General features: G+C 37.2%; 2 protein-coding genes across 14 annotated transcripts in view; both read right to left on the reverse strand.

Moving 5' to 3' along the window:
• Positions 1–27455, reverse strand: part of LOC143217586 (dystrophin, isoforms A/C/F/G/H) — a 1095306-nt gene that overhangs the window by 476504 nt on the left and 591347 nt on the right. The gene's annotated exons all lie outside the window — the stretch shown is intronic.
• LOC143217589 (uncharacterized) overlaps positions 1–27455 on the reverse strand; it is a 172282-nt gene that overhangs the window by 25359 nt on the left and 119468 nt on the right. The window contains exon 2 of one of the 2 annotated variants that reach the window (XM_076442056.1): positions 1–27306. The exons of the other annotated variant lie outside the window; for it this stretch is intronic. Coding sequence (XP_076298171.1) covers positions 27232–27306 — 75 coding nt within the window. The 3' untranslated portion in view covers positions 1–27231. The remainder of the gene's footprint in view (positions 27307–27455) is intronic. 2 annotated transcript variants of the gene reach the window in all.

The following is a 27455-nucleotide window of genomic DNA, read 5'->3' on the forward strand; positions in this document are numbered from 1 at the left end:
TTTTTCACATTTTCTCATCGTAATACTGGACGTAGCAAAAATTGTACTCAATAAAAGACTAAATTCCATCTTTATATCGGATGAGCAGAATTGCTGGAAATAAAGCAGGCATCTGGATACTTCTCTTTGCTTGCAAAAGACTTGACAAGAATTTCATTTAAATATCCTTCTGATACAAACTGCAGTGGAATTGAAGAAGTATTGAATCGAATATCTTTCCCGTAAAACTCCGATTTATTACCAACCTCCATACAGTCACAATCCACTTCAAGGATTGGTCCGGCGCTCTAAAATAAGATGAATAAAATTGGTAGAAATGTACGTTTCATTTGATCCGGTTCCCAATGATTAATGTTACAAATATAGTAAACATATAGGTTTATACATATACTATAGTATACATGCTATACATACTATAGTATATACATACACGCACAAACAAATACCATCAAATCTCTCGGTTAACGAAAAATATTATTTTGCAACCGAATGATTATTTCCAAATACACTTGTAGAATTAATTTTGAAATAAAATGTTTCACTTCAAAATAAATCTGCATGCTTCTGAAATCCATACGAATAAATCCATAAATGTTGAAAGTATATGTACACACTAATTTCCATTTAAAAAAATCACGGATATCAGTAATTTTTCTACTATTATAATGAGAACTTTTTGAATAGAGGAAGGAAAACAAATATTCGCACAACGGCAGAAACGCAAACTGCATTTCTACTGCATCGTTGTCTAATAATCGTCCGTTCCCTATTAAACACGAAAGGCGGACTCTTTTACGAGAAAAAGCCAGCCATTAATAAAGCGTTATCGTTTCACATACGTACAATAACGTATGCAGCGCTGTATAATTCCTAATGATCGCTGCACATCGAATGTAACTTATTAACCAACACGCGTGGTGGATCGATCAGAAGTTTCACTCTGTTCAAACATCGTTTCCTCTGGTGAACGCAAACACTCGTGTATCACATTACGAGGTAAACAGATGATAAAGTTGACCCGTTAACTCGATGAACCGGCGCGGCGCACAGTGGTGTGCTTTGGCAAAAAAAAAACCGACGAAAAAATCCATAAAAACGAAACTATCAAACAAATCCGTTGGAAAATGGTGGCGATAAGTAAACAGTTTACGTAAAACTTATTATCCTGGTTTTTCATAATTATATTCATATCTCGTAGGTATTAACAGTTGCTACGCAACTTGAAATAATTGCTATATTCCCATACTTATTTATGCATCGCAATCTACCAAACATCTGAAACATTTCAATTTATTGCAAGCATTAGAGGGGAAATCCAATCGACACACATATATTTATATTTGTGCCTATCTTTTTATACTTGTGCATGGAAGAAAAAGCGATCAGTTAAATGCAAAAATTAATTATTCAGTTAGTTGTTAATGCAATTCTCAAATAGTACAAATACACAGTTCCTTCAATTGCTGTGAAACTGGAAAATATTGTCGAATGCGTCTTAGCAATTCAGAGCTCGACAGTAATGTTTGAAAAACGTGGTTTTAATCGAATCAAGTGGTTCTAATCAAATGACACCTGTTCGGTCGCAAGGGACCGTCCACCAGAGTGGTATCGCTTACTTCTCTCCTTCTGTCTCTCTCCTTCCACCCAAAGGCTGCTCGAGTCAGCCGTGGAGGATGACGAGTCATCAAGGGTGTGTTGAGCGGGAAATGCAACGTTCGGCAATACCCAATCAACACATCGCCTTGCGTTTATCAATGAACGTCATTGAAATCAGCCCATAAACTGACGAGGAGCCTTCTTCACGACGATGAAGGTTCCCCCACAAACGAAAACAAAAGGTCCCTCGAAAAACAAATGTTCTCCGCCAAAAAAACAGTTATCATCAACGTCGAGAACAACCGTATTTGTAATCGTGCTATCGCACAGTGGTCCAAACTGCCGATTTAGGAGTGCAAAAGTCAAAAAACCAAACATGAAGTAAGCATTTAATACTGTTTCTTACATCAACACGCGTGTCTGTAGAAGCTAAAATCAACAATTTTTCTTCTCAAATCAATTATTGTTAAGTGTGGCATAGGTTGAAAGTAGCAGTATGAAAAGTACATCGATATTAAGGACATCCTTTTCACCTATTATTTTTTTGTTCAGAACGTTAATATTGATTTCTAATTATAATAGCCGTGTTCAGAAGCATTAGGAAGATATGAAAACAAAAATATAAAACAATTTCTCGGCAAAGTTTAAATAATGTTCCTCAAGGGGAAGTATTAAGAAATTTATTTTTTAAGTTTGTTGTAGGAAATACTAATGATATTCGCCCGTATTCGCGTTAATTTTTGCATGAATATTAGGAATGAAGTATGTAGTTTATGGTTTCATCAAATTTATTTGTAGAAAAATGCAGATTAGCAAATTATTTTATTTTTTCTGGTACAGTTCGATGACGGGTACCCGTGGGACTTACATATATAATAGACGTATTATTATAATAATATATGTATAATAGACGATTAATAGACGTATTAGGCAATAATGTGCAAAGAATGCCTGGTGTTGTGGCATTGTTGTTGGAGCGCCGATTGACAGTTATTTTCGCGAGTCGTAGCGTAGGAGAAAAAAAAAAACAGTATAAAAACAGTATTTGAAAATGAAATGAAAACCCTTTGATTATATGAGGATAATGACGATAATGATGTGGATGATAACGATAGTAATTTGAATAATGACAATAGTAATTTGGATGATAACGATAGTGATTTGGATGATAACGACAGTAATATGAACGATGAAGATAGTAATTTGGATGATGCCAACAGTAATTCAGATGAAGAAAGCGAAATAGGAGTTTTTAGTGATGATTAGTAATAATTATCATAATTATAAGCTTGGGTAATAATTGTTTTCTTAATAATTATAATGCTTATAATTAGATGTAAATAGTATAACTAGATATAAATATTGTTCTGTTTTTATTTTTATTATTATTGTGTTTTTTATATGTATTATTATTGTTGTTGTCGTAAATTTCATTTCAACACACAATTGTGTGTGTGTGTACAAGTTTCTCTTTTCTATCACTGTACATTAAAACTGGCATTATAAATTGAAATATGTTGCTTCTCTGCTATATTTTAAGAAAAAAAAATATTTCAATTAACTTACGGAACTCTATTAGCCTTCTTTATACTTACCTAATGTGTATAGAATACATGTAACACAGAATTATCGATTATTAGAAGCGTTTATACTTTTGCACTCCTAAATCGGCCGTTTGGACCACTGTGATATCGTGGCGAAACGAAAAAAAACGTGCATATCTTGTTCTTCTTGTCGCTGATCGTAGCCGGACAACCTCGATTCGAGAGGATTTGGGAAACGTCGCGCCTTCCCATGCGTTTAAGGCGGAATCTGCCAATACAGCCTTACTGACGAGTCCTTCTAGCAAATTCGGGACGAAACGCGGCTTCTTAAGATCTCTAATAAATTACCCAACATTAATTTGGCAGGTAACGATCCGCGACGCCGTCGGTCGTGAAGGATCGGATCGTGTGTGTTCACGCCCGATATTCGCGAGCGAATAACACCGACTGTAAGGAGTTAATGGTACTTCTCTTGTAACTTCTTACACATAACAATAAACAAAAGTGTTCTTTCAACCGTCGCAAAAACCCGAACAAGTAAACATGTCTTTCACTCCTCCATCGCAAGTATTGTTCGCGTTTCTTTTCCCGCGTTTAAAACACCACCGGGTACACTAGAGGAAGCAGAAGTTCCTGTCTATAAAAACGGAAATTCTCACGTCTCTCAGCTCGCAAGCGTCGCGTCACGTCGTTTTGGTCTTTCCTTAGCCACTGGTCGTCGAACTTAAGCCGTCATTCGATGTTTCTGGTCTTCGCATTTTACGCGGCAAGCAAAGCTTCTTTCGTTGCCGGCGTGCTCTTGTTTTACGCGCAATCCAAATCCGAGGCCCTTTTAGCTATCTCGGAATCGTGATTCGTTCTTTTACTTGCCCGTTTTCGAGGGTGGATCGCGTGAAAAATGCACCGTAAAAAAATCGTAGGTCTCCACGATTCGATTCTCGCAATTAGGCACAGACTCCGGATCGAGGAGCCATCGAACAGCTCCGGGGACTTCCCGAGTGTATCGTTTCCCGCAGGTCCCTCGTATAACCCTATGTTGACCGTTCACCACGCCTGGATCCAACTTAGAACGGTTTTATTTCCTCCGACGTTCCCGTTTCCCTGATATTGTCGGCGTCGTTCCCTTCCTTTTGCGCTTCCGGCTGTGCATGATTCAGCACAGCTTTCGACACCCGGCTTCCATCGGGAAGAAACTCGATATCGGGTTTCCGAAAAGACAGTTCCTTATTCAACGATCGAAGTGGGGACGGGATCGCTCAGCCTCCGGGTTCCAACGGGATTGAAAAAAGAAAGGCCGCGAGGAAATAATAAATAAAATTTTTATGCCGGATTTCACGGGAACTCGATGATTTCTCTGATCGCTCGTGATCAAAGAACGCTGATTGGAAGGCGGGCAAGAAGGTTTCCCTCCGGTTCATTACATTCTCTAGTTTTGCATTTTGATTTACGGGATAATAAACTCTGTCACTTGCTGTTTACTGCTTAGAGTTGAACACTGTACATAGGGTAAATGCACTTATTACTGCGGTATCTTTTCCCAATGAGATTCAAATACGTGACAATAAATATTTTGCTCTGAATAAATTTGCACAATTCAATGAGAGTGTATTCGTGTTGGCGAGGCAAACAAAATTGTCAATCATACTCATATTTTTCGATCACCAAAGGACCGTTGTTCACGTGATTGTACATTCCTAATATCGCGTTAAATTGCATAGATGAGTTTTTATTATTATTTAGATACCTGCTTAAATATTCAAAATATTTTAAATCTTAAACGTTTCCTCTTTCTGTGACCTTGAATGACCTTGAGACTTGGTGTTTAAAAAAGGGTGGTTACATTAAGGAAGTTAGGCTAACCTTGAAGTTTTAAAAACCATGATTCTTATGGCATTGTGTGTAGCCCATTAAACCATTCAACTTTGTCCTCAAGGCATTTAATATATCTTTAAAAAAAATATTAAAGATATTTGAGGTGCAGACGTTAGGTGACTCACCCGGTAAATAGAATACGTAAATGTTGCCCTCACGGCGCAAATTAGGTTGGTGGAAAATGACCAAGATCTGGGTCACTCGGGCAGATAAAATATTAGTAAGGCTCTTTTGAATAAGTCGTAAGGAAATGTGGAAATGCAGTCATTTACCAGAGATATATGTCAGGGGATTGATAGAAAGTGTAGATAAAGAATTATTTATGAAGATGACAGTTTCCATCTAGATTCTCACAACAACACATGACTGGAAACACGAATAGATTCACATCACATCAATTCAGTAAAATATGTATACATACAGCACGTATTAAAAGAATAATTGATCACTAAATTTCCAATTCTCGAGAAATTGTGAGAAATAGTGATCGAGAGAGATCCTATTTTATATCAACATATATTTTGATTTTTTGGCCATCCAGAAGTTTATATTTTTATTGTACCAGCTGTAATCTTATTTTCAATGAAAGAGGAAAAAACGAAATTTTTGGTAATTTAGGAATAATTTATGCCTTATTAGGAATTGGATTTTTAGGATTTACTGTTTGAGCTCACCATATGTATATTTACTGTCGGATTAGATGTAGATACGCGAGCATTTTTTACATCAACTACAATAACCATTGCAGTACCAACAGGAATTAAAGTCTTTAGATGACTTGCTACATATTGTGCATTTGAACCATGATAATTTCGTTGAAAAAGATATTACAACAATATACTTGGACTCATTTGGAAGCTCGAAGCCTCTACTTTTATAGACCATCATTCATTTTTTAGGATTTTTGTGCATGCTATAATCAGTTAAAAACTGAGGACACGTTAGAGATAACCCTTCTCGAGGTGGCTATCGCAGTCGACGTGAATGGACTTATTACACAACGTAACACAAGCTTGGCTTTGTGTAAGCACAGGTTGCACATCGGGAAACAAGGCAGCAATCGAAAGAGCATCGACCGCTGGGTAATCGTTTGTTGTAGTTGATAAAACAGTAGGAGAAACGGTAGAAAGCAGGAGTCGATCAGGAAGGTACAATTAAAGATAGTGGACGAACGGGCGTCGATAGGTCGAACAGGATCGATGAAATCAGGAGGAAGAAGGTCTGCAAGTCCTGAGATTTAAGGAAGAGCAAACGGTCAACAAAGGATTCCCCGAACAATTCCCGACGTAACGATACACCCTCGAAAACCTGGAGAAAAGAAGGAGTCCTTGTCGGAGAGACAGGCCTGAATGAGGATGGAGAGGGTTTTCCCTTCGCCGTCGGAACAAGGAGGAAATTCGCTCGAGTGTCCTGTTGGAGGAGTGAAATAAATCACGATCCTCCGGCCACCTATCTCAGTCGCAACCTACGCGAGATGATATATCGTTGCGTGCCAACCCGCGCTTAAAAATCGATTTCAAGTTTCTCGAGAGTGTTTTTCCTGCGTGTCACAAATACTGTCTTTCCTGACTGCGACAGTAAATTAACCGACCCAGGACGCTGTCCTCCGAGTTCTCCTCTGGAAGGAAACATTTCTTATTCCGGGAATTGAAACGTATATGTTCTATACACATCGAATACATCTACAATTGTCAGATAATGCAACATATGTTACGTTTTCACTTCCGAGATGTTGCAGTTTAACGCTCAGACAGCGCTGGCGTGTGTTTCGGCCAGTTCAGCCCGCCAAAAGTTGAAATTTTTAGTTTGTCTGTGCTACTGATGCAGCAGTTGTTCATTTAATTGAGTAATTGAGTGACGATTTTGACACTCTACACTCACCGAAATTTCTATAAAGTCACTGTGCTTTGTGCCCGTGCGAAATCAATACGGGCCGGTTTATGTACTTCTTCAAGGCCTGGTGTACGTGGTATTTTTGTCCAGAAGAATTTAAAAGTTGTTGCACACGTCTTGTTGTTACCGGGAGCTCTCCAATTCAGCTCGAAATTGTGCTGCATTTTTCCTTTCCTTAGCTGCAGACCTCATTAATATTGAATGTTGTCTCTTTGACTATTTTTTATTACTACCTTTAAGATGATTTTTTCCGTAATTTTCGAGTAAATTGATATAATTATTAATCACAGTATATGACCGATTAGTTTTCTTAGCAATTGCGCGATTAGAGCAGCCCGTATCTTTATAAGCATCGATTGATGCTTTTTCTTCACTTGTTAGTACTTTTCCTCTCGGCATTCTCATACACGTGAATCAAATTATAACAAACAGGGGATTCCTGTGAGTTCTAAAACTAATACTTTTAGAATATTCGCAGTTTTCCGTAGTTCTCTGCTCAGAATACAGAGAAACACTAAGCGACTTTATAGAAACTTCGCACTTGTGTTCTGCACCAGACAGAAAAAAATCAAAACAAACGTAAATAGTCAACATAGCGGTCTAGAGTACGCAGTCCCTCTATCCGAGTGTCTGCAAGGCACAAGACCAGATACGATAAGTCAACAAAAATGGTGATATTTTTAAAATATCTATGAAAAAGAAGATGACTTTATAGAAATTTCGGCCACTGTAGGTCAAAATAGTGTAACGATTACTGTATGTTGTTACATTTATGTTAGAAAAGAAATTACTTTCTGCATCCTTCCAGTTTTATTGCAATACCATCTCCATTTGCTAGATGATTATTACAATTACAGATTATTAGTTGCAAGTGACTTTATTGATCTGATAGATACCTGAAAGACGGGGTGAACCTTTAAGAATTGATTGTAGGTAAACCATGCAAAAATTATGTAAAACGAAGTATTTCTGTCTGATCTATGTAAAGAAAATCGATTATTCGGGAAATTTGAAATTGAACGACTTTAATAGGAATATATAGATGCTTATAGCAATATTTTAAACTTCATTGTGGTTAAATATTAGGTTGGGGAAAAAAGCTTTTCCCATATTTTAAATAAAGTTTATTAAATCAAGTATGTGTCTTTTTGATCGGCCACATTTGGCCATTTTTTAGGTGAAACCATAATCTAATAAAAAGAATATCTCCATTGGGGGATACATTCTTTTTCAATTGTTATTCTCCTCTACGTTCGGCAGACTACAGAGCACCACCTCAACTAGAACTGTCACTCGGCAAACCCGATGATGCGACAGTTATGGAGAGACAACTGTAGAACGATCAAACGAGGAAGCATACCGCATCGACATCGATTCCAGCGACAAAGAAGTTAGCCGGAACGTGTTCGATAGGGGATCGCGGTCGCCGAAGTGCTCGACAGTTTACCCTTGCGGTATTCGAGCTGATCCAACCGTGTATCAGTTTTTCCTCCCACCAGAAACTTCGTAATGACGGGTATCCAATTTCTGATTGTGAGCGCACGCTGCTTGAATAATCAATATTGCGTAATGTTTTAACGACGTTGTAATTCAATTATACCGAGCCTATCGGCGGAGGATGCTTATTACAGTTAACTGTTTCCCGAGTGCAGAAATGCCCAGCCAGCCAGCCAATGAACTCGTTGGGAAAGGTAACCAGGATCACTTGCCCTGCCAATGTTCTTCGGCCTGGGATTCCGAGTGATCCAATATTTGTTTGTAACTGGAAGCTGCACGGTATAATCGACGAGCAATCGTATTCGGCCGAACAAAAACGAATTTCAAATTGTTTACGAACACACTCCTGCTTACCAAATATGAACCGGGAAACACTCAAAAACATAAGTTCGCTGTAATAAAGATAGCGCGGATGTTTATGCATCTGTAATACATATCAATTTTCGGGGAACGTTGCAATACAATGTTTTACCAAAGTTAACACGCGACCATCATATATGACTGACACAATAAACTTAAAAATCAATTTTTACGACAATCTATTACGTAAACCAAATTTTAGATTTTCTGCAACTTTTATGGACATTGATGTGACAGTCACGTGTCGAACGTCAACTGTAAAAACTACCACAAGGGATGATAAAGTCAAATGAAATTCGAATTCCACAATAATAATTCAAAATTAATAAGTAAGCAGTTTCGAATCATTAGTTACGACACTCCTGAAAACACTGAATTGTATGCGGCATTGTGTATGCATTAGTATGCAACATATGCGATAACGTATACAACATTTTCTGTTATCTTGTAACCCAATTTCACATCTCACAGCATTTACATTGTCACATTTCCAAATATTTTCACAAAAGCAAATGTACGGAAATGCTATGCAAATTACATTTTCAGTGGCTAATAAATATAGAAAATGTAATACAAACACGTATGCATCCTAAAACATACAGTTTTTTATTTAAGAAGACCAAATATTAATAAACTGAATGTATTCAGACAAAATTATATTTTCATGAATATTTTTCTAATAATTTGCATTATTAACTGCTAGCCGACATAATGTTTCTCATGCTAATACATATAGAAAATGTAATACAAGCACGTATGCATCCTAAAACATACAATTTTTTATTTAAGAAGACCCCAAGTATTAATAAACTGAATGTATTCAGACAAAATTATATTTTCATGAATATTTTTCTAATAATTTGCATTATTAACTGCTAGCCGACATAATGTTTCTCATGCTAATAAATATAGAAAATGTAATACAAACACGTATGCATCCTAAAACATACAGTTTTTTATTTAAGAAGACCCCAAGTATTAATAAACTGAATGTATTCAGACAAAATTATATTTTCATGAATATTTTTCTAATAATTTGCATTATTAACTGCTAGCCGACATAATGTTTCTCATGCTAATAAATATAGAAAATGTAATACAAGCACGTATGCATCCTAAAACATACAATTTTTTATTTAAGAAGACCCCAAGTATTAATAAACTGAATGTATTCAGACAAAATTATATTTTCATGAATATTTTTCTAATAATTTGCATTATTAACTGCTAGCCGACATAATGTTTCTCATGCATCAGAGCTCTGTGCATTTTTAAGAGAATATTTTATTCGAAACGTGTCTGATCGTCGAGCACTGGGAGGTACAGGGAACCGCACCGACAAGATTATTATTTTCCGTGACAAGGTAATTTTCTTAATTAATAGTCCAGATAATTTGTCAGCTGGCTCTCGAGGTACCCTGACAGGACAGAGAAAAATTGCAGCTTCAGCTTCATCACGCCCATTAATGGGACTTATTATTGCTCTATCGGGGCGCATTAATTACGGTTACGATAGCTATGATTTAATCAATCACTTGACTGGCTGAATATTGCTCAACGAAATTGCAACGATATTATTGTGTTTAATTTCATATGTAGCTAAGTAGCCCGCCTAAAATTGAGTCTCTTATCTGAAAGAGAGTCACTAGCAGACGAGCAAAAACCATTTTCAGGGAAACCTGTGTTAATTAGTTTAGGGGAGAAGGTATGTATGATTTCGTTAACTACAAACTGTGTGATTTCATTAAGAAAAACGGCGAGTAGAGTCCCCGGCGACACAATTATATACGACAAACTACGGGAACGCTTCCTCATCACCCTTTTATACCCTTGGGCGGCAGGGTGTAGCAGTGTCGTCAGATTAAAACTTATCTCCCACTCTAACCTTCCCCTTCTAGGACGCTATTTCCCCACCTTTTCGACTGTCCGCGTCTCTTTCTTTCCCATACGCTGTCCTTCCTTGCGCCCGACACTTTCGTCGTCAATTCAACCACTAAATAAATACAGTTGAAATTATATCGTGTTTGGTGTCATTTTAATCAGAAAAATGCTAGCAATAAGTTGGTGAAAGTCCCATAAAAAAAGAAGTTGGCCGGCAGTGGAGTGGGTAGGCACCTGACAACTATCGCGACTCTACTGTAATACCAACGTTGGTTTAATACCAACGTAAGAATAGAGGATGAAGAAACTGCATAATTGTAAACACACCTAAACACGACGTCCACGTTGACCCGTTGATTCAATTAATCACGAGGTCCATTAAATTCCACAGACTTGAATTAGAGTAGTTCGGAGCGGATCGGATTGACAGAAGTTTGAAACGGATTGAAGCAGTTTGGTACAGTTCGATATAGTTCGGCACAGTATAAAGCGGTTATGGTCAGACAAGAAGAGCTGGTGGATTATGCAGTAGTGTTACAGGATAAATGTCACGTATCAGGTGTACAATAAAGTTCGGTGCCTTTACATATATTCAATTGTGATTGTATTTCAAATAAAAATTTTCTCCCGCCGCTTTGGTGTTTTACAGCATCAAGCTTACCCTACTAAACGTACTACATAAATTTACGCTAATTGGCACATAACCTCAGCAAGCAATACTTTGCACACCATGGCGTTGGAGAAACAGCACATTCGACACTGTATTCTTTCTTTTGCGTCCAAGAAAAATGTTTACGTTAGGTGGAAATGCTGTAACCTATAAAACATGCAAGAAGTGGTTTCAAAGGTTTCGTAGTGGAAATTTTGATCTCAGTGACGGAGAACGCAGTGAAATACCGAAAAAAGTGCAGGGCGAAGACTTGGAGCAATTATTGAATGGAAATTCTTGTCAAACACTACAGAAACTTGCTGAGGAACTTGGTGTAACTCGACAAGCAATTTGCGTTCGTTTGAAGAATGCTGGGAGCTTCGAAACGTAACGTGTATTCTTTTCTTTTTTTATAAATAAAGATCAAAAGTATGCTCAAAAGGCATCGAACTTATTTGTACACCTAATATAAGCCTTAGAATGAATATTTTTAATTGGAAAATGCTCGTGCAAAATGTGGCGCGATTTAAGCCTACGCTTCGCCTACATTCACCAGCCCAATTGAATCATCGATGCGTCCCATTAATTTTTCAATTTGACGGCTAGCAGTGATCAAACATGCTCCTTTCAGCACACGCTGGGCTTTTTATCGGCGTAGGCTATTTACCGGCGGGATGATTAAAAAAAATCGGTAGTTACTGACAATTGCGGACGTTTCAAAGTGCGCACTGTGACGTGAATACCGCAACGCCGGAACGAGAACAGCGAAAGGGGATCATTATTCCTGATTCGATATTTTCTGGCTGGACAATGGTCGCTCCGAATGTCCGGAAATTGGTAATATTATATTTTCGGGCGGAGCAGCGACGCGTTCCGCGAGAACTACGCACCGCGGACCGACGCGCTGTCGACGCTAATCAGAAAGAATACCTCCCGAAAATGTCGGAACGGAAAATCCACCAGCCGGAAAATTACGCGGACTCGTGCCTAGTTGGCCGCGAAGTCCCAGCGAGGCTATTTATTACGGTACTTGTGGAATTACTATTCTACCGGAGAAACTTTTCTGTTCTGAAAACTACTGGAGATTCTATTTCGAAAAACCACTGTCGCCATATGGCCCTTCTCTTCAGTTAAAATGATTTAACCGTAACATAAATTTCGCCGTTTTTCATTTAGTTTCTGCAATTGCTTAAAATTCCTGTTAACCCCTTGCACTGTAACATCGAGTCGGACTCGTAATGAGGATTTCGAACAATAATAAATATGTGTATTATTAATTTCCTCCAAGCCGGAATATAATTCTACTTTGTTTTTGCCGATATTTGCCTTTGGAGAATTTACAGGCTTATAATAAACATAAACTCTCTTTTTTTATAGGAAATTATCAACGATGCAAAAGCTCTACTCACTACAATCGAGAAATAAATTGCAGTACAAGGGGTTAAATCAATGATATTGAATAATATGTAATAGTATCAATAATAGATTAAATCTCAAAAATATTTCAATGCGATACAATTTAATGTTTTGTTTGTGAGATGAATAATACGCAGGGTGTTACGTTTCAATGAGCATGGTGCAATATCTCGCGGGAGGTTGAAGCTATCAAAAATATGTTTATATAAAAGGTGTATGGTATAAAGCGTAACATTATATACAGTCTAAATAATATTTGACTGAATAGAGTGATGGGAGATATTTCAAAATGGAACAAAATCAATTTGTTGATCAATTATAGCAATTGTAGCTTAAGTATTGAAGTTTCAATTTGTTGTTCAAATTGCACTTGTTTTTGAATAGTTAATAACTTCTCTACATTTGAAATTCACATAATGAAGTGATTAAACAACAATTAGATGATTGCTCAAATAAACTACCACAGGATTATTTGAAATGACGTTTTAGTCAGCTCAGGTTCAACACTAGGTTTACGGAGAGCTAAAAGTGACTATTTTACGTATCGTTATAAAAATAACAAGAGTGTGTCTATCTCATTTCTATCATATCAATCAATAATCTCTACAATCTCAATATTCGCAAATGAAAAATATTAGAACCTGTCATTTTGACGGGTCCTGTAAACCCGACGTTAAAATTGTGCTCGACCTATCCTTATAAAATCACTTTCTTCAACTACATCCAATATTTTGCGAAGCTCGTGTCGAGTGTCGGTCTTTTCGCCTTGTATGCATTAAAACGCAAAGGCAAGTTTCGTGAACAAAATTTAATCAAACCGAAACACACATTGTGTCACTGGAATCCCATTAAACATCGTTCGACGCCGGTGCTCCGGCTAAGCATCCACCCGGTGAGCGATAAATTTCCATTTCATCGCCCTCCTACGTGCGAGCAGCGCGCGTGTAGATCAATCGTCGCGTCCCTTCCACGCGTCAGTAGAACCGGCCAATTTCCCTTTCTCGGTTTCCCTCGTTTTTCCTATAGCCATAGAACAATCCTCTCCCATACTGAAATTAATTTACCCGCATTTTATAATGCAATCGCAGCTCGGTCGAACAGGCGGTGATTTACAATGCCGATATTTTAGGACGCAAACGTATTGCGGCGCGACGCCTACGGAATCACCGAACCGAAGTTTTCGTTGTCACCGTAGTAGCGAGAGGGACACGGGAGAATCAGAAAACCGACGGCTGCTTTTTTTTATCTTTTTCTAATTAAAAGAATGATAATTATTTTTCTCGGCGCACAGGTTCGATCAATTTCTACACTAAATGAATATAGCTTGGCATCTTGCTGATTCAAACCCGAATCGGAAGCGTTATTTGGTTCGAACCCGGACTATAACGTTTCATGCCCCTCAAGCTATATTCATTTAGTGTAGAAATTGATCGAACCTGTGCGCCGAGAAAAATAATTACCATTCTTTCAAATAGTGCGATCGCGAAAAATACCTCCTTTATTTTTCTAATTAATACTAGAAACACCAGGCGTCGTGTTTGTTTCTTCTTCTTTTCCAATTACCTGCTGACGTCGTCGAAACTTTTTTCTGGAAAATAATAACGTCTGTAACACGCCGCAATTCAGTCACGCGTACAGTTATTCACGTAACGTGTGTGTGTGTGTGTGTGTGCAACAAATCATTGTACATTCACTGAATTCAGTATCTAAGAGACAGTGAATAGAATGTTCCAGGTTTTCCCCGGCGAACGACAGTGTTTAGCCTTTACATAAAAATGAATAAAAAAAGCGCAAAATATCCTAGGAGAAAATGAACCATGTGCTGCGAATGTGGGGTCTTCATGATTTAAAACAAATCCAGATTTATTATTGTGCTATTTGTTTTAACGAATTTACCACTGTTTAAAAATCGACAATTTGTCGATAACCGAATCAACTATGTAGCAGAGTTGGGCATTAATCGATTAAAATATTAAAATTTTATAATTAATATAATAATTATTATTAATATTATAATTAAAATAATATTAAAATCGATAAAATTTTAATCAAGATTCATTGATTAATGTGTACGATTAAAAAAGGTAATCATTGAAAAATCGACGATTGATTCAATCGATTGATGAAGTTAATCGTCAATCGTTGATTAAAAAAAGAAATCATCGAAGAAAAAAACATAAAAGCACGTAAACAGAGTTTGTATTATAGATCAAATGACAGTACACCTAAATCGCAATTAACGACTAAACCAGGAAATGAATTGTTAATTGCGATTAACGATTGAAGTAGAAATTCATTCGTCAATCGTTGATTAAACTTTTGTCCAACTCTGCAGTGTAGTATGTACCGAAATCTGAATCTGAAAATTGATAAAAAGGTGACGTTCGCACAGTAAAATCGATGTCAACTCGTGGCTTGAACAACTACCACTTGTGCGAGTCAAGGTATTCGATCAAAGCAATCTCACCGGCGGTATTAAGTACTCCGCGGTTAGGTATTACGAAGCAATATTGTAACCCAGCAAACTGAATCGTCTGCGCGCGAAGCAGGGAACGGTAGCATGTTCCCGCGAGATCGCATTAGGGGATGATATTCAACGTAACGGTGTTTGCGACGTATAATCCTGAAATTACGAGGGGGTTCGCTTCGGTCCCGGCAAAGATTATGGGCTCGTAACGCGGCGGGAATTCGCGGACCCCGGCCAATTAGAATTCCGTAACTCCTTTCGACCATTGTAACCAAATTAATTCGAAGCTCGAACACCTTCGCGGGAAAGATCCTCTCGCGGGAGGTCCGCGACGAGAGAAAACAATTCGCGCGGGAAAACTCGACCGCGATTCCGAACCACGATGGGATGGTGCGCGATTCAGTCGAGGAAGAAACGTTACCGTGGAAAATCATTATAATTATTACGTGGAAAGCAGCGACGCAACATGTTCCGCATAGAGGAACTACTTAAACGACGAGTGGTTCATTAACCTCATGCCGGTTAGAGATCGCGAGCCTCGAGAGGCCTGCTCAGGAGATCCCAATTAAAATTCTGTATTTTCAATAAAGTATCATCGGCGAACGAGAATTCGTCGTGGCACGCTCGCATGGAAATTCTCGGTCGCGAAATCAAGCTGGAATTAAGGAGATCGACTTCCACAACCAATTGTATATAATTCCTTTTTCGCTTGACGCTGTCTTTGGTTAGAAGATTCTTATATTATGTATACAGGGTACCTGGGTCACTATTAAACTGTACATTTGGAATATTTATGGTACGTGTAATCGTCTAAATCCGGCATACATAGCAAACACGCGACCGGTCGACAAGTAGTTTCCGGCCCGTCCAAAAACTTTGAAACTGTTGACGACAATTTATAGGTTTCACACTCCAAATTCACCCGTTTGCAAGTCAATATCACCTTCCTGTAAATCAATTTCACCCTTTCGCAAATCAATTTCACCCTTTCGCAAATAAAATTCAACCTTGTTTTTTAAATTTAAAATTAATTATTTATTTATTTCGATTAAATTATATATTTTATTAATTATGTATTAATTATATATATATATTTCTATTATTTTATATTAATTATATATCACTCAATATGCTTCAATAAATAGGTATGTACATTCATTTCTAAAATTTATTAATCAGAAAATGGCTACAATGAGTATGCATATCTGTACACAGATTTCGGTGTAATTTCGGTATTTTTAGTATTTTAAGGCCAAATAAAACCGAATTTCGCCGAACTTTAATCAATAAAATATTTTCTTATTTATCCTTTTTGGAAAAAGATCATCGAACAAACGGGAGAATATCTTATTCATTAAAGTTCATTGCTTGAATAGAAAAATTGGGCTCTCTATTTCACCTTAAAATACCGAAATTATTTTCTTGCCAACCCGATACATTGTGTACGGAGATTTATTCCTACATGCTAATGCCACGTCTCTGTTGTCCAGAACCGAAATAAACTGGCGCTTTTACAATGGTGCAACCGGCTAAATAATTTCTAGGAAATTCAATTCGTTTCGAGGACGCACCATTACCCCCACCATTTTATAGACGGATTTTGTCCGTCTATTTCAAGTCTAATTTAGACGAGTGATGCTTCACGTGCGATCCGAATATAGTCCACTGTAATCGACATTAACTATACACTACGTATAATTACTGGTAAGCAATTCTCGGTGCATCGAAACTGAGAAAACAGACTTGCAACGAACGCCATTCCTTTGATGATAAAATAGCACAACATTTTGTATGTAGATTGAAAGTATACATGTACCGCGAGTTCAGGAAAATGTAAATTAAAAAGGCTACCGTAAGCTGGTTTAGCTTTAGGAAATCAACAAATATTGAAGGAAGGAAATTGCCTTTCTTTGTGATTCCGTTGCCATTATCATTTATTATCATCTATTTTTGTTTTAAATATTATTAATCGCTAGTTTAATATCTTCCATTTATTTTAGTTTATTTTTATTAGATAAATATAATTTATTTTTAACAGATTGCTGTGTCATTCTGATTAACTCAAGGTAAAAACAATTTTGGTAACATTTTTATCTATATAAAAAAAATCTGTGCGACTTTATCATCAATCGAATAGTGTTACATGTTAATTTCTGCAGCAGACAATACACAGAACTAATAATTCTGAAGTCCTAAAATCGAATCTAAATATATTGTACTCCAATATGTTTCACATTCGAGTTTGCCTTATTTGAAACCGCAACCCATTCAAAATCTCAGTTTCAGGAAATCCGCAGTGGTAAACTTTTGCCGTTCGAAGTGTACTATATTATTATTGTAAGTTACGAGACTAATAATCCTATCGTGGTCATTAATATACATGAATAACTATAGTAGATGTTCATTCTACTATAATTATTCCAGACTTATATGAGTGATAGCTATTACACGACAGGAGACTTCTACCACCTCATAAAGAGTTGATGGGCAATTTCATCATCCTTACCCAAAACGATAAAAACGTCCCTTTTCCTATCTCCTTTTCTTTCTGAATTAGTATCCTTTAACTTTTCTCATTATTCTCATATTTTACTCCTTTAATATTAACCCTTAGCAGTCCAGTGATGATTCAGAGTGACCACCTAAAATTGCTTTATGTTGGTATCTAATCAATAATGTTCTGCATTTATTGTAGCAAGCAGGAATCAAATAAAAATTGATTTCATCCCTTAATAACTTCGTTACATTGAAAACAACATTACAGTATTTTTAAAATTTTTCGAATTTTTTACTGTTTTGTATTTCACCCAACCAATTTCGTCATAAATGCATTAACATCCGCAGTCTACTAATCATCTACTAAACATTTAAATATTGTATCAGGTGTTATATCTCAATTTCATATCTATAAAATGGAAAAATCATGGAGAATGGAATGATTCTAGGTTAACACGTTACCGACCGGTGGTTATCGCATAATTTTGAAAAATCTATGATACATGGCTAAACACTTTTTAATGGAACCTTCAATAGCGACATCAATTTTTATTGTGAACTAACAAGTCACCCTCAATAACGTCATCAAATAATTTCATTTAAGATTGCAACGCAAAAGACAATTTCTATGTTTTCTTTCGGTGCAGCACAATTATTGAAAGTCCTATTACATAGGCTTCCGGTAGGTAAAGTGTTAAGAAGAAATGTTTAATTTTCGAGTTAAAATAGCTCCGAGTGCATAGGGTTAATATTATTTATCCTATATTCGAATATTTTACAGTATAAATACGAATGTGAACGACGTACTACAATCATTATAGCCGAGTGAATACTACAATAGTCTTCCAATGAAACTGTGAATTGTGAACCAGAAGGAGATAGAACGCTGAACGACAACGAAGACCGTGGACTGATTTTACACGGCCCTTTCATTTCTGGAATTTCGCAGAAAGGTGCGCTATTCGACGTACCATTGATTGCGACTCGATTTCTCGTTGACGACCGGTTGGAAATGATGATGTTGCGTGAAATAGTTCGATCCTCGGTCCCTTTGTGTCGATTCTGATGCTCGAGGGGTTAGAGGATTCAGGCCGTGATTGAGAGCGGATACTCGTAGTTAGAATGATCACTTGGACGGATTATTCAGAGTTCGATAATTATCGTGAAGATAACTTACTCTTCAAATAAAAAAAAAGCTATCAAAACTGTGAAACATATTCAGGAAGATTTTAATAATTTTTCATTCGTACGAATTTTACAATAGATCGTTACTTTTTACAAAAAAGTTTACGACATTCTAGTTATTCTTCTTCAAAATATTGATGTCGTTTCTAAAACAGATGACATGAAAAAATACACAAAATAGTTAAAACTGGTAAAACAATCTACTGAAGTAATTTTTTAAGATTTCTTAAGATTAAGAATTATATAATTATTAATGTTGTTTCCTCCCTTTGTTGCTCGTTATATCTTACTTTCCAATTTGTTCGTTCTTTTATGTACACAGTAATTCTGTATTCTGATTAATGCGATTTTATTTGTTTGATCGAAATTGTTTTGTTCTTTTTTATTACTTTCAAGGATATTCGGAGTTCATCCATGTCCTTTTAAGACTGGTGTGTAAAACCAGAAATTCTTACATGCAGGTATACGTGCGCGAATCCATGCGAAAGGTGAAACGAGTTCTCAAACCTAATTGATAGGTACAGACTTCTAGAATCGTAGGAAGGGAGAGAAGGTTACAAGACATCGACCAGATCGCAATGATTCGCGACCAGGAAATCGATGGGGCAATCCTAGCATGCCACTTAAACAATGTAATTCGTCGGTTTCGACGGCGCCAGTGGCGGCCATTAATTCGCAAAATTAGACGGATAAATCGAAGACGGAGTGAGGAAGAACCCGTGGCCAGATAATAGCGGATAGAGCAAACCGGACGAATGCCGTGAGCCATTATTGGCCCGGATGAAATGCTGGATCATCGTACTTTTTGTGAATCCCGTCCGCGGAACGGTATTTTTCTTTCATTTTCTTCAACGCGCTGGCAAGAGTAACCGTTCCTCGGTGAAATTGATAGTCGAGCTGGTATATAATGATCGCGTGAGTTACTTTGTAATTTTTAATGAAATTCATTCGACATTTATCCATAATCTCTGCTCAGACACTTTGTTATCTTGTGGCTAACATCGAAATCGTTACTTTCTATCATTCTAATACAATGTGGCATTGCAACGTATAATGTTAGAACCAGCAATTTGTACTGATAAAATTAGAATGCTACAATTAACCCCATGCCCTACAATCTACAATATCGTGACAGACTCGTGACGAAAATTCTGAACAGATTCTAATAAATATGTATGTTATTAATAGACTGAGAATTTTTTTGCATTTATGATAAAAATGGTATATACGATTTAAAACAGTGGAGGTATTAGAAAGATTTAAGGCCACCAGTGTATTCGTTTTACCTTAATAAGATAATTAAAAGAAAAGTGAAATTTTTATTTGGCTCCTGTGTCTTGCAATCAATGCAAACATTTTTTATTTTGCATAAAGATCCGCAGTCTAGTTGTTGATTTCCTTTAAACCGAGATGAAATCCTATTTTGGTTTTGTCAATGTATAGTTATTGGAGAACATGTAGGGGCATATAACAGATATAATTTTTCTCCTTTTTTACGAAATTACGAACCACAACAAGAGTTTTCTAATCACTATAACCGTGAAATAAATCGTAGGGCAAGGGGTTAAAGTTTAGGCAAAGTGTTTGAAAGTTCGGCAATTGTTTCAGCCCTTCATTGTATAGTTTCTTATGATCTTGGTTAATTAAATATAATGTATGTTTTAATGTGAAATACATTATCTTTTCATTATTGCCAAAATTATGTGTTTCTTGTTTCCTACTTGTTTTATAAGAAGGTGCTTGCTTTGTCAGTGCATGCTAGAACGAACAGATGCCATAATGATAGAAACTTTACAATCAATTATATCATTGCACCTTTCTTTGCACTCAACTGTAATATTGTTTTTGTAGATAGTATCATATAAAAACTGTATCAGAGAAGTAAAGAATCCTGTTTATCCCTTGTGTAGTCAACCGGGTACCCATTTACTGTATTTCTTTCAACAATTTGTTAATGCTCCTCTAAAAAATATTACAAAATTTCTCTGAATGTCCATTCTTTGCTCGCTAATACATACATTAATTTATAGTCTTATAATGAGAACTTGTGCAAACATGTTAAATACAGAAAGTTTTTAGATAATCTATACGTATTGGTTGACTACCGCGAAAGCGAAAAAAGAGAATTATAGGGCTTTAAAATAAGAAAATTAAATCAAATTTCTCAATCAATTCTATAAAACCAGAATAAAGTCCGAACAGTGAAAAAACAATGGTATTTTGAAAATGATATATTGTAAGCCATGTATTTTCTGTACGGACGAAAGGGTTAAATAAATTTTGTAAAATTATATTTTTATACATTGCGATGTAGTTATGAATTAATACGTTTCGGTGATTTATTAGTAATTCTGGTATGGTAGCACGAAAGAAATCATTTGTACAATGCAACCACTACGGCTGAGTCAGTGTAATTATGTAGTTATAGGTTATGTACCAGTTTGAGTTTCTATAAATTTCTTCTTAACAAAAAACTTTTTCTACCGGCGCGACGACGCGACATTCTGATTCATCTTTTATTACGACAATATCTATTTGTTTCCATTAGCCCAGCTTGGCTGAACCAATTCACGAAAACATTTCTACGTGGAAGATTCAACGAGCGAAAAAGAAAGAGCAGATATCATTTGACAGGAGAGGCTGCCGCGGCAGAATGCCGAGACAGTCGTCAAAACAGTTCGTTAGGAGTTTTATCTGTGCCTCGCCGCCGCCCGATGGAAGTTATTGTCGCCATTATACCGCGAAATAATTTCAGAGAGAAGCAAACCGAGCAATTTCAGCGGTTGAATGAACGTTCGCAATTAAAGCGTCCTCCCGCGGTTAATTGTTTCAAGTGATTCACTGACCGATACACGATGAACACGAATTACGGACGGAATTTTGATAGTCGATCTTCTAACATAAATTTAATTCAGAGCGCCAAAAAAAAAAAAATGTCTATTGCATTCTTTTCGGACAATTATTTTCGGAACATTTTATGCGCTAAAATGTAGACTCCAATGTTTAATACTGCATCACGAATAGAATAAAATTATGCTGAATTCTCTTTCGTCAGCTCGCAGGATATCATTAAAATTTTTCGGAAGTGCTATTCTTTTTACGAGAAATGCAATTTGATTCATGTTCTGCGCACATTTAAAATGTTTCATTTCGATTTCTTTTTAACAAGTTTTTGGTACCAAGCTAAAGGCCTTATCTGCAACACATTATACGTTCAGAAAATTTTGATTTTCCATGATGTGATTTTGTTAACCCTTCGCACTCGGAGCTATTTTAACTTGAAAATTAAAGATTTCTTCCGATCTAGAATATTTCCATTCCCTATGATTTTTGAAATTTTATGGATATGAAATTGGTATAATACCTCATACAATACCTAAACGTTTAGTAATTGATTAGATATATTTGATAATATAAACAATATCTTGAATAATGGTACAGCAATTGTTAGTGTTGCCTCAGAGGGGACAACCGAGTGCAAAGGGTTAATACTTTCACACATTTAGAAATTGTATCATATTTGGGTAAATTTTACTTTATTTGGTATGTAATGCAGTAGATTTGTACCCGGCGCGGATGCAGATCGAAGTTTCGATCCTCTAGGATCAATAGTTGAGGAGCTATGGTCGCTTAAAGTTGAGCATTTTTTACAAGTAAGGGCGCCGCCATATTGGTTTGTAGAACGACCGCGAGCCGCTTACCTTGCCGCCGCCCCCCCCCCCCCCCGAACCTAATCCTAATCAACTCAGTAAGCGGCGCGGCGTGCGATAATATGGCCGCGCCCTTACCTGTCAAAAATGCTCAACTTTAAGCGACCATAGCTCCTCAACTACTGATCCTAGAGGTTCGAAACTTCGATTTACATCCGCGCCGGGTATAAATCTACTGGATTACATACCAAATACATAATAATTCGTAGGAGAAAGGCACAAATTTTGAGTCTGGTAAAATAAAGAGCAGCCTTATACTTATTATTTATTATAGTAAAAAAGTTAGTCTACGTGTTTGTGAAAATTATTGATACTCTGGTACCCGCTATCGAAGTCGGATCGAGTAGTGCTCGGGTCGGGAACCCGAAAATCTACGACATTCGGATCTCCGAACAATATAAATTTTCGAGTATCCCGAACCCTCTCTCCGGGCACCTCTAGTCTGTAGTCTGTCCAGAAATGAGCGAGTGGCCCATAGTTCCGCTAGATAAATACGAAAGAATAGTCCCCTCTGTTTACCGTTTTCTTTTCGAATTTTCATTAACACGCTGCGGTCTATTCATTAAAATTTTTCTGGTTGGCAGCTCATTTCGATTCAGAATTCCATCGAGGCGCCCCAGAATTTTCCCGTGATCCGTCAAACACGGGGACAGAGCGTCACGCGGCTAGAATTCGATTTAACATCGAGTCGACCGGACGGTTCTGCGATTTATAAGACGCTTGCCGAGGCGGCTGGCCTACATATCGTCGCGCCCTTAATATTTTATCGACGACATTCCGGGATTCCGGCGTGGAAAACAGCCGAGTGAAGGATGGGGGGATGCATTGTCATGAAGTGGCGCGGCAGACGTTGCGGTCGGAATGCGGAGTGCGGGGTGTTGGCGGTGGATGAGGAGGAAGAGAGCAAGGGGACAGGTGGTTGGTGAGGCAGGGGGACAACGGACAAGAGACAGGGGACAGGGGACAGGTGAATCGAAGGGCCACGACGAAAGGGGACCGACTGGGGTGGGCTTTCAAAGGTGCGATATCTCACCCGATGTTCGAGCACCATCGACCCCTAGCGCATCTTGCTAAAAGGTGATACGACACGCCGGCTTTTCCGCATTTAACAATCGACTTTCGTCACGGCGACGTAATCCGATGCACGGTTAATTCCCTGTCTTTCTGTTAATCTTCTTTGACCGTAATGACACTAACGACCTGTCTAATGAATGAATTCTTTAAGCTTCATCTATTTCATTTCGTGAATGCTGTTTCTACAAGAAGACAATGTTCAATTCTTACACTCCAGAACACCGTAAATACCTTACATACCGGAGCTTTTCAGCAGCATACCGGGTAAACTTTACGTTACCGGACTCAAAATTAGTACCTTTCTCCTACGAATTATGATGTATTTGGTATGTAGCGCCACCATATTGGTTTGTAGTGACGACCGCGAGCCGCTTACCTTGCCCCCCATTGACCTTTTTTTTTTCTTTAATAAAAATTTCCTTCTTTATTCTGTAGAAGCAATCACCCCGTACAACACAATGTAATCGTAGCCTAAAAACGCACGCACGTATGCCTAATCTAATTCACTACTATATTCTAAATAAATCCTAATTTAACGCAAAAATTTAATCGCACGCACTTAAACCTGCTCGCACGCACTGCTCTAACCTATTAAACGCTTGCTAGATCGCTTTTTTTAAAAATTTCCGCGAGTCCAAGAACTTTTGGTGGAACCGTAGATATCGCCACAATATCTTAGACTTTTATTTCAAACTCCGTGAATTTTCGAAATACTTGGTCTGAGCACTAGGCCCTTTCTAAGGGATAATGCCCTCGAAGGGCGTCTCTGAATTCGCACTTTTTACGGTCCAAAGACATTCGGACCGAGCCTCAGTCCTTAAATCCCTGGACTTTTAGCGTACTCTATCTGTGTAAAAGGTCCACGGACTTTCGGTCCGAGCCAGGAACCTAAAATACGCGAATAAATCGCGAACACTTATTCGAAATACCCTAATACACTCTAAACACCTGTGCTAACACTCAGAATACACGGGAAGGCAGAAATTTCCCCACTCCACTACTCCCCTGAGTTAATGCACGAAAAATTCACGAAATTCAAGAAGATTTACGAAAATTTACGAGCCCAGGAGGGGGGACTGCCCCGAACCGAACTGATTTCGAGAAAATCTCGACGTAATACACGATTGGTGTATCTTTGTCCGCTCTAGATTCACAGATCAAAATTCACAGATAACTTTCTAATACTTCAAAAACACAACTTGTTCGATTGACTCCCCAAATCGCACTCGCCCCCCATTGACCTAATCCTAACCAACTCAGCAAGCGGCGTGCGACCGTCACTACAAAACAATATGGCGCCGCCCATATCTGGAAATATGCTCAACTTTAAGCGACCATAGCTCTTCAACTATTGATCCTAGAGGTTCGAAAAATCTACTGGATCACATACCAAATACATCATAATTCGTAGGAGAAAGACACAAATTTTGAGTCCGGTAAAGTAAAGAGCAGCCCAGCATACCTACTCCAGAACACTCTATGTACACAGTGTATAAAAAGTAATGGTCATCCGTCTTCGAAGCGAATCTACACCTCTCGATCGGTGGTCATTTGTAAAAGAAACTTGCCGTCAAATTGTTTATACCAAAGAAAATTGTCGCTAAAGTTGTTTTCTACATCAACAAAATTTGTAGAAACTTCAAATATTTTCACTCTTTTCAATTTGATTTACCCGGTCTTGTCATAAATGTGTAAAAAGTATTCGTACGCCCTTTAAAATAGAATAACTTTTTTCATAATTGTATCAAACGACCTGATTTTTTATAATCAATTAGAAGCATTGGTTTGCGAAATGAGATGCAAAAACGATTTCCCAAAAATTATAATTTAAAAGGTTACATGCAACCATGAAAAAGGCATTTCTTTAAAACTTTTTTATTTGGGCCCATAAAGAAAATTTAAAATGTACGTTTTGTAGATCTCGACTGACATACAATCGATTAACATACACACGAGCTGCAAGCGGTTAAAAATGGTGAGAATCGTAGTTTTTCGATGCGTGTCGTTTTTTTCCTGCGTCAACCGATTTCGATGTAATTTTCAGTATGTGTATAACTAACATAGATCTACAAAACATATACTTTCAATTTTCATAAGGGACCAAATAAAAAATTTTTGGAAAATCTTTTTTACATACCATTTCGTAAACCTATGCTTCTAATTGATAATACAAAATCAGGTCGTTTGGTACAATGATAAAAATGTTATTCTGTCTTAAAAGGCGTGCGAATACTTTTTACACCCACTGTATATGATATTACTTAACGCTTCGATACGGTTTGTAATATGCGCACAAATAATACTAATCATTTTGACTAAACTCCGTCTGCTGCAAGAATCATTATTTCTAAATAGAGTATAATACGTGAACATGCAATTTAAATTCTTTCATTAATTGTTTAAATCAAACTGTAGTTTCACGCGCAGCTCGTTTTATTACTTATTTTGCCATGGTAATCTTGGGACGAGTTGGACTCGACGTTTCAGAGCGCAAAGGATCAACCGTATATCTAAATGAATTTTAATACTCCGTCGAGTGAGATGATTACTACTGTTATGAGACGTTAATAGTAGCAAGCGAAGAATTTTTATTAAATTCCCGGAATAAATTTGTCAGTGAAATAGTTAGAAGGAATATAATAGCACAAAAGAATATAATCATTTATTTATACGTAAATAGACTTTGATGTTTTACTGACAATATTACGAACAGAGAGCTTCCGCGGAGAGAAAGAAATTTAGAGCTTACGAGGATCAAAGCAGTAACAGAAAACAGTTGCCATGAGTAGTAAACAATGAAAAGTGGCGAAAACTATGAGAAACTGCGATTTAGATCATTTGTGACCCCAAAATTCAAAGATTTTTACATCTTCCAATGCCTATACTTCGTAATCGCAAATAAATCGTTTATTAAACTGTGAGAAAGCCACAGAGCAATAATATTTAGACAGCGGATCTTTATGCAAAATAAAAAATTTCTGTCTGAATTGCAACAAACTGCAGTGAGAAGTAGAAAATTTTCTTTCTTAATATGTTCAACAGGCTGAAAATAATGTATAACAGTGTTTCTAAAATCTTCTAATATTTTTACTGTCTTAAATTATACTGTCTTAAATAAATGCATAAAGTCAGCTGTCTAATAATATATTCTGCGGTACAACTAGATGACTTTTAACCTGGAGTACACAGGACGATTATTTTTGGAAGTTGGTTTCGGCTTTCAATTCGTTCACCACTGCGCATTCTACAAGTTAAATGAGACCACACATCGCGCAACCGGGAAGGGAATGTGTTTCATTACACTGATAAATACCAATGAACTAGTCTGTGTTACACGGAAAATGAACGTTGAAGACAAGGCCGTCGGAAGATCGAAATTTCCCGCGGCGAGAGCAAAGGAAGTGTATTCCAATTCGACGGCGCAAATGAAAGAGAGCCAGAAGTGGTGGAACGCAAAACAGGAAAGGGAATAAAATGTTCTCGGAACGATAGGGAACGCTGAAGTTCCATTCAATTTGATTCGGCTCGAGTGTTTCTCACGCTTTAAGTACTATTTTCGTTGAAAGTATCGCAATGGGCAGACTCGTTAGATTAACTATCTGCATCGCTAAGAAATGAACTTACCGATCGTGGTAGTCTAAGAAAATGTTTCTGTGCCACACGTACCTGAAACAGAAAAATATAATAAGGTTAGATAACTTTTTAACACTGAGTTCGAGGATGGGGAGAATTACAGATTACATTTCATCATTGTGCTACAGTAGAAGAGAATGCATATGGATTTATCAAAGCTTCTATTCGTAGTAGATCTGAAT

The sequence above is a fragment of the Lasioglossum baleicum genome, chromosome 17, assembly GCF_051020765.1.
Source record: "Lasioglossum baleicum chromosome 17, iyLasBale1, whole genome shotgun sequence".
Classification (NCBI taxonomy): Eukaryota; Metazoa; Arthropoda; class Insecta; order Hymenoptera; family Halictidae; genus Lasioglossum; species Lasioglossum baleicum.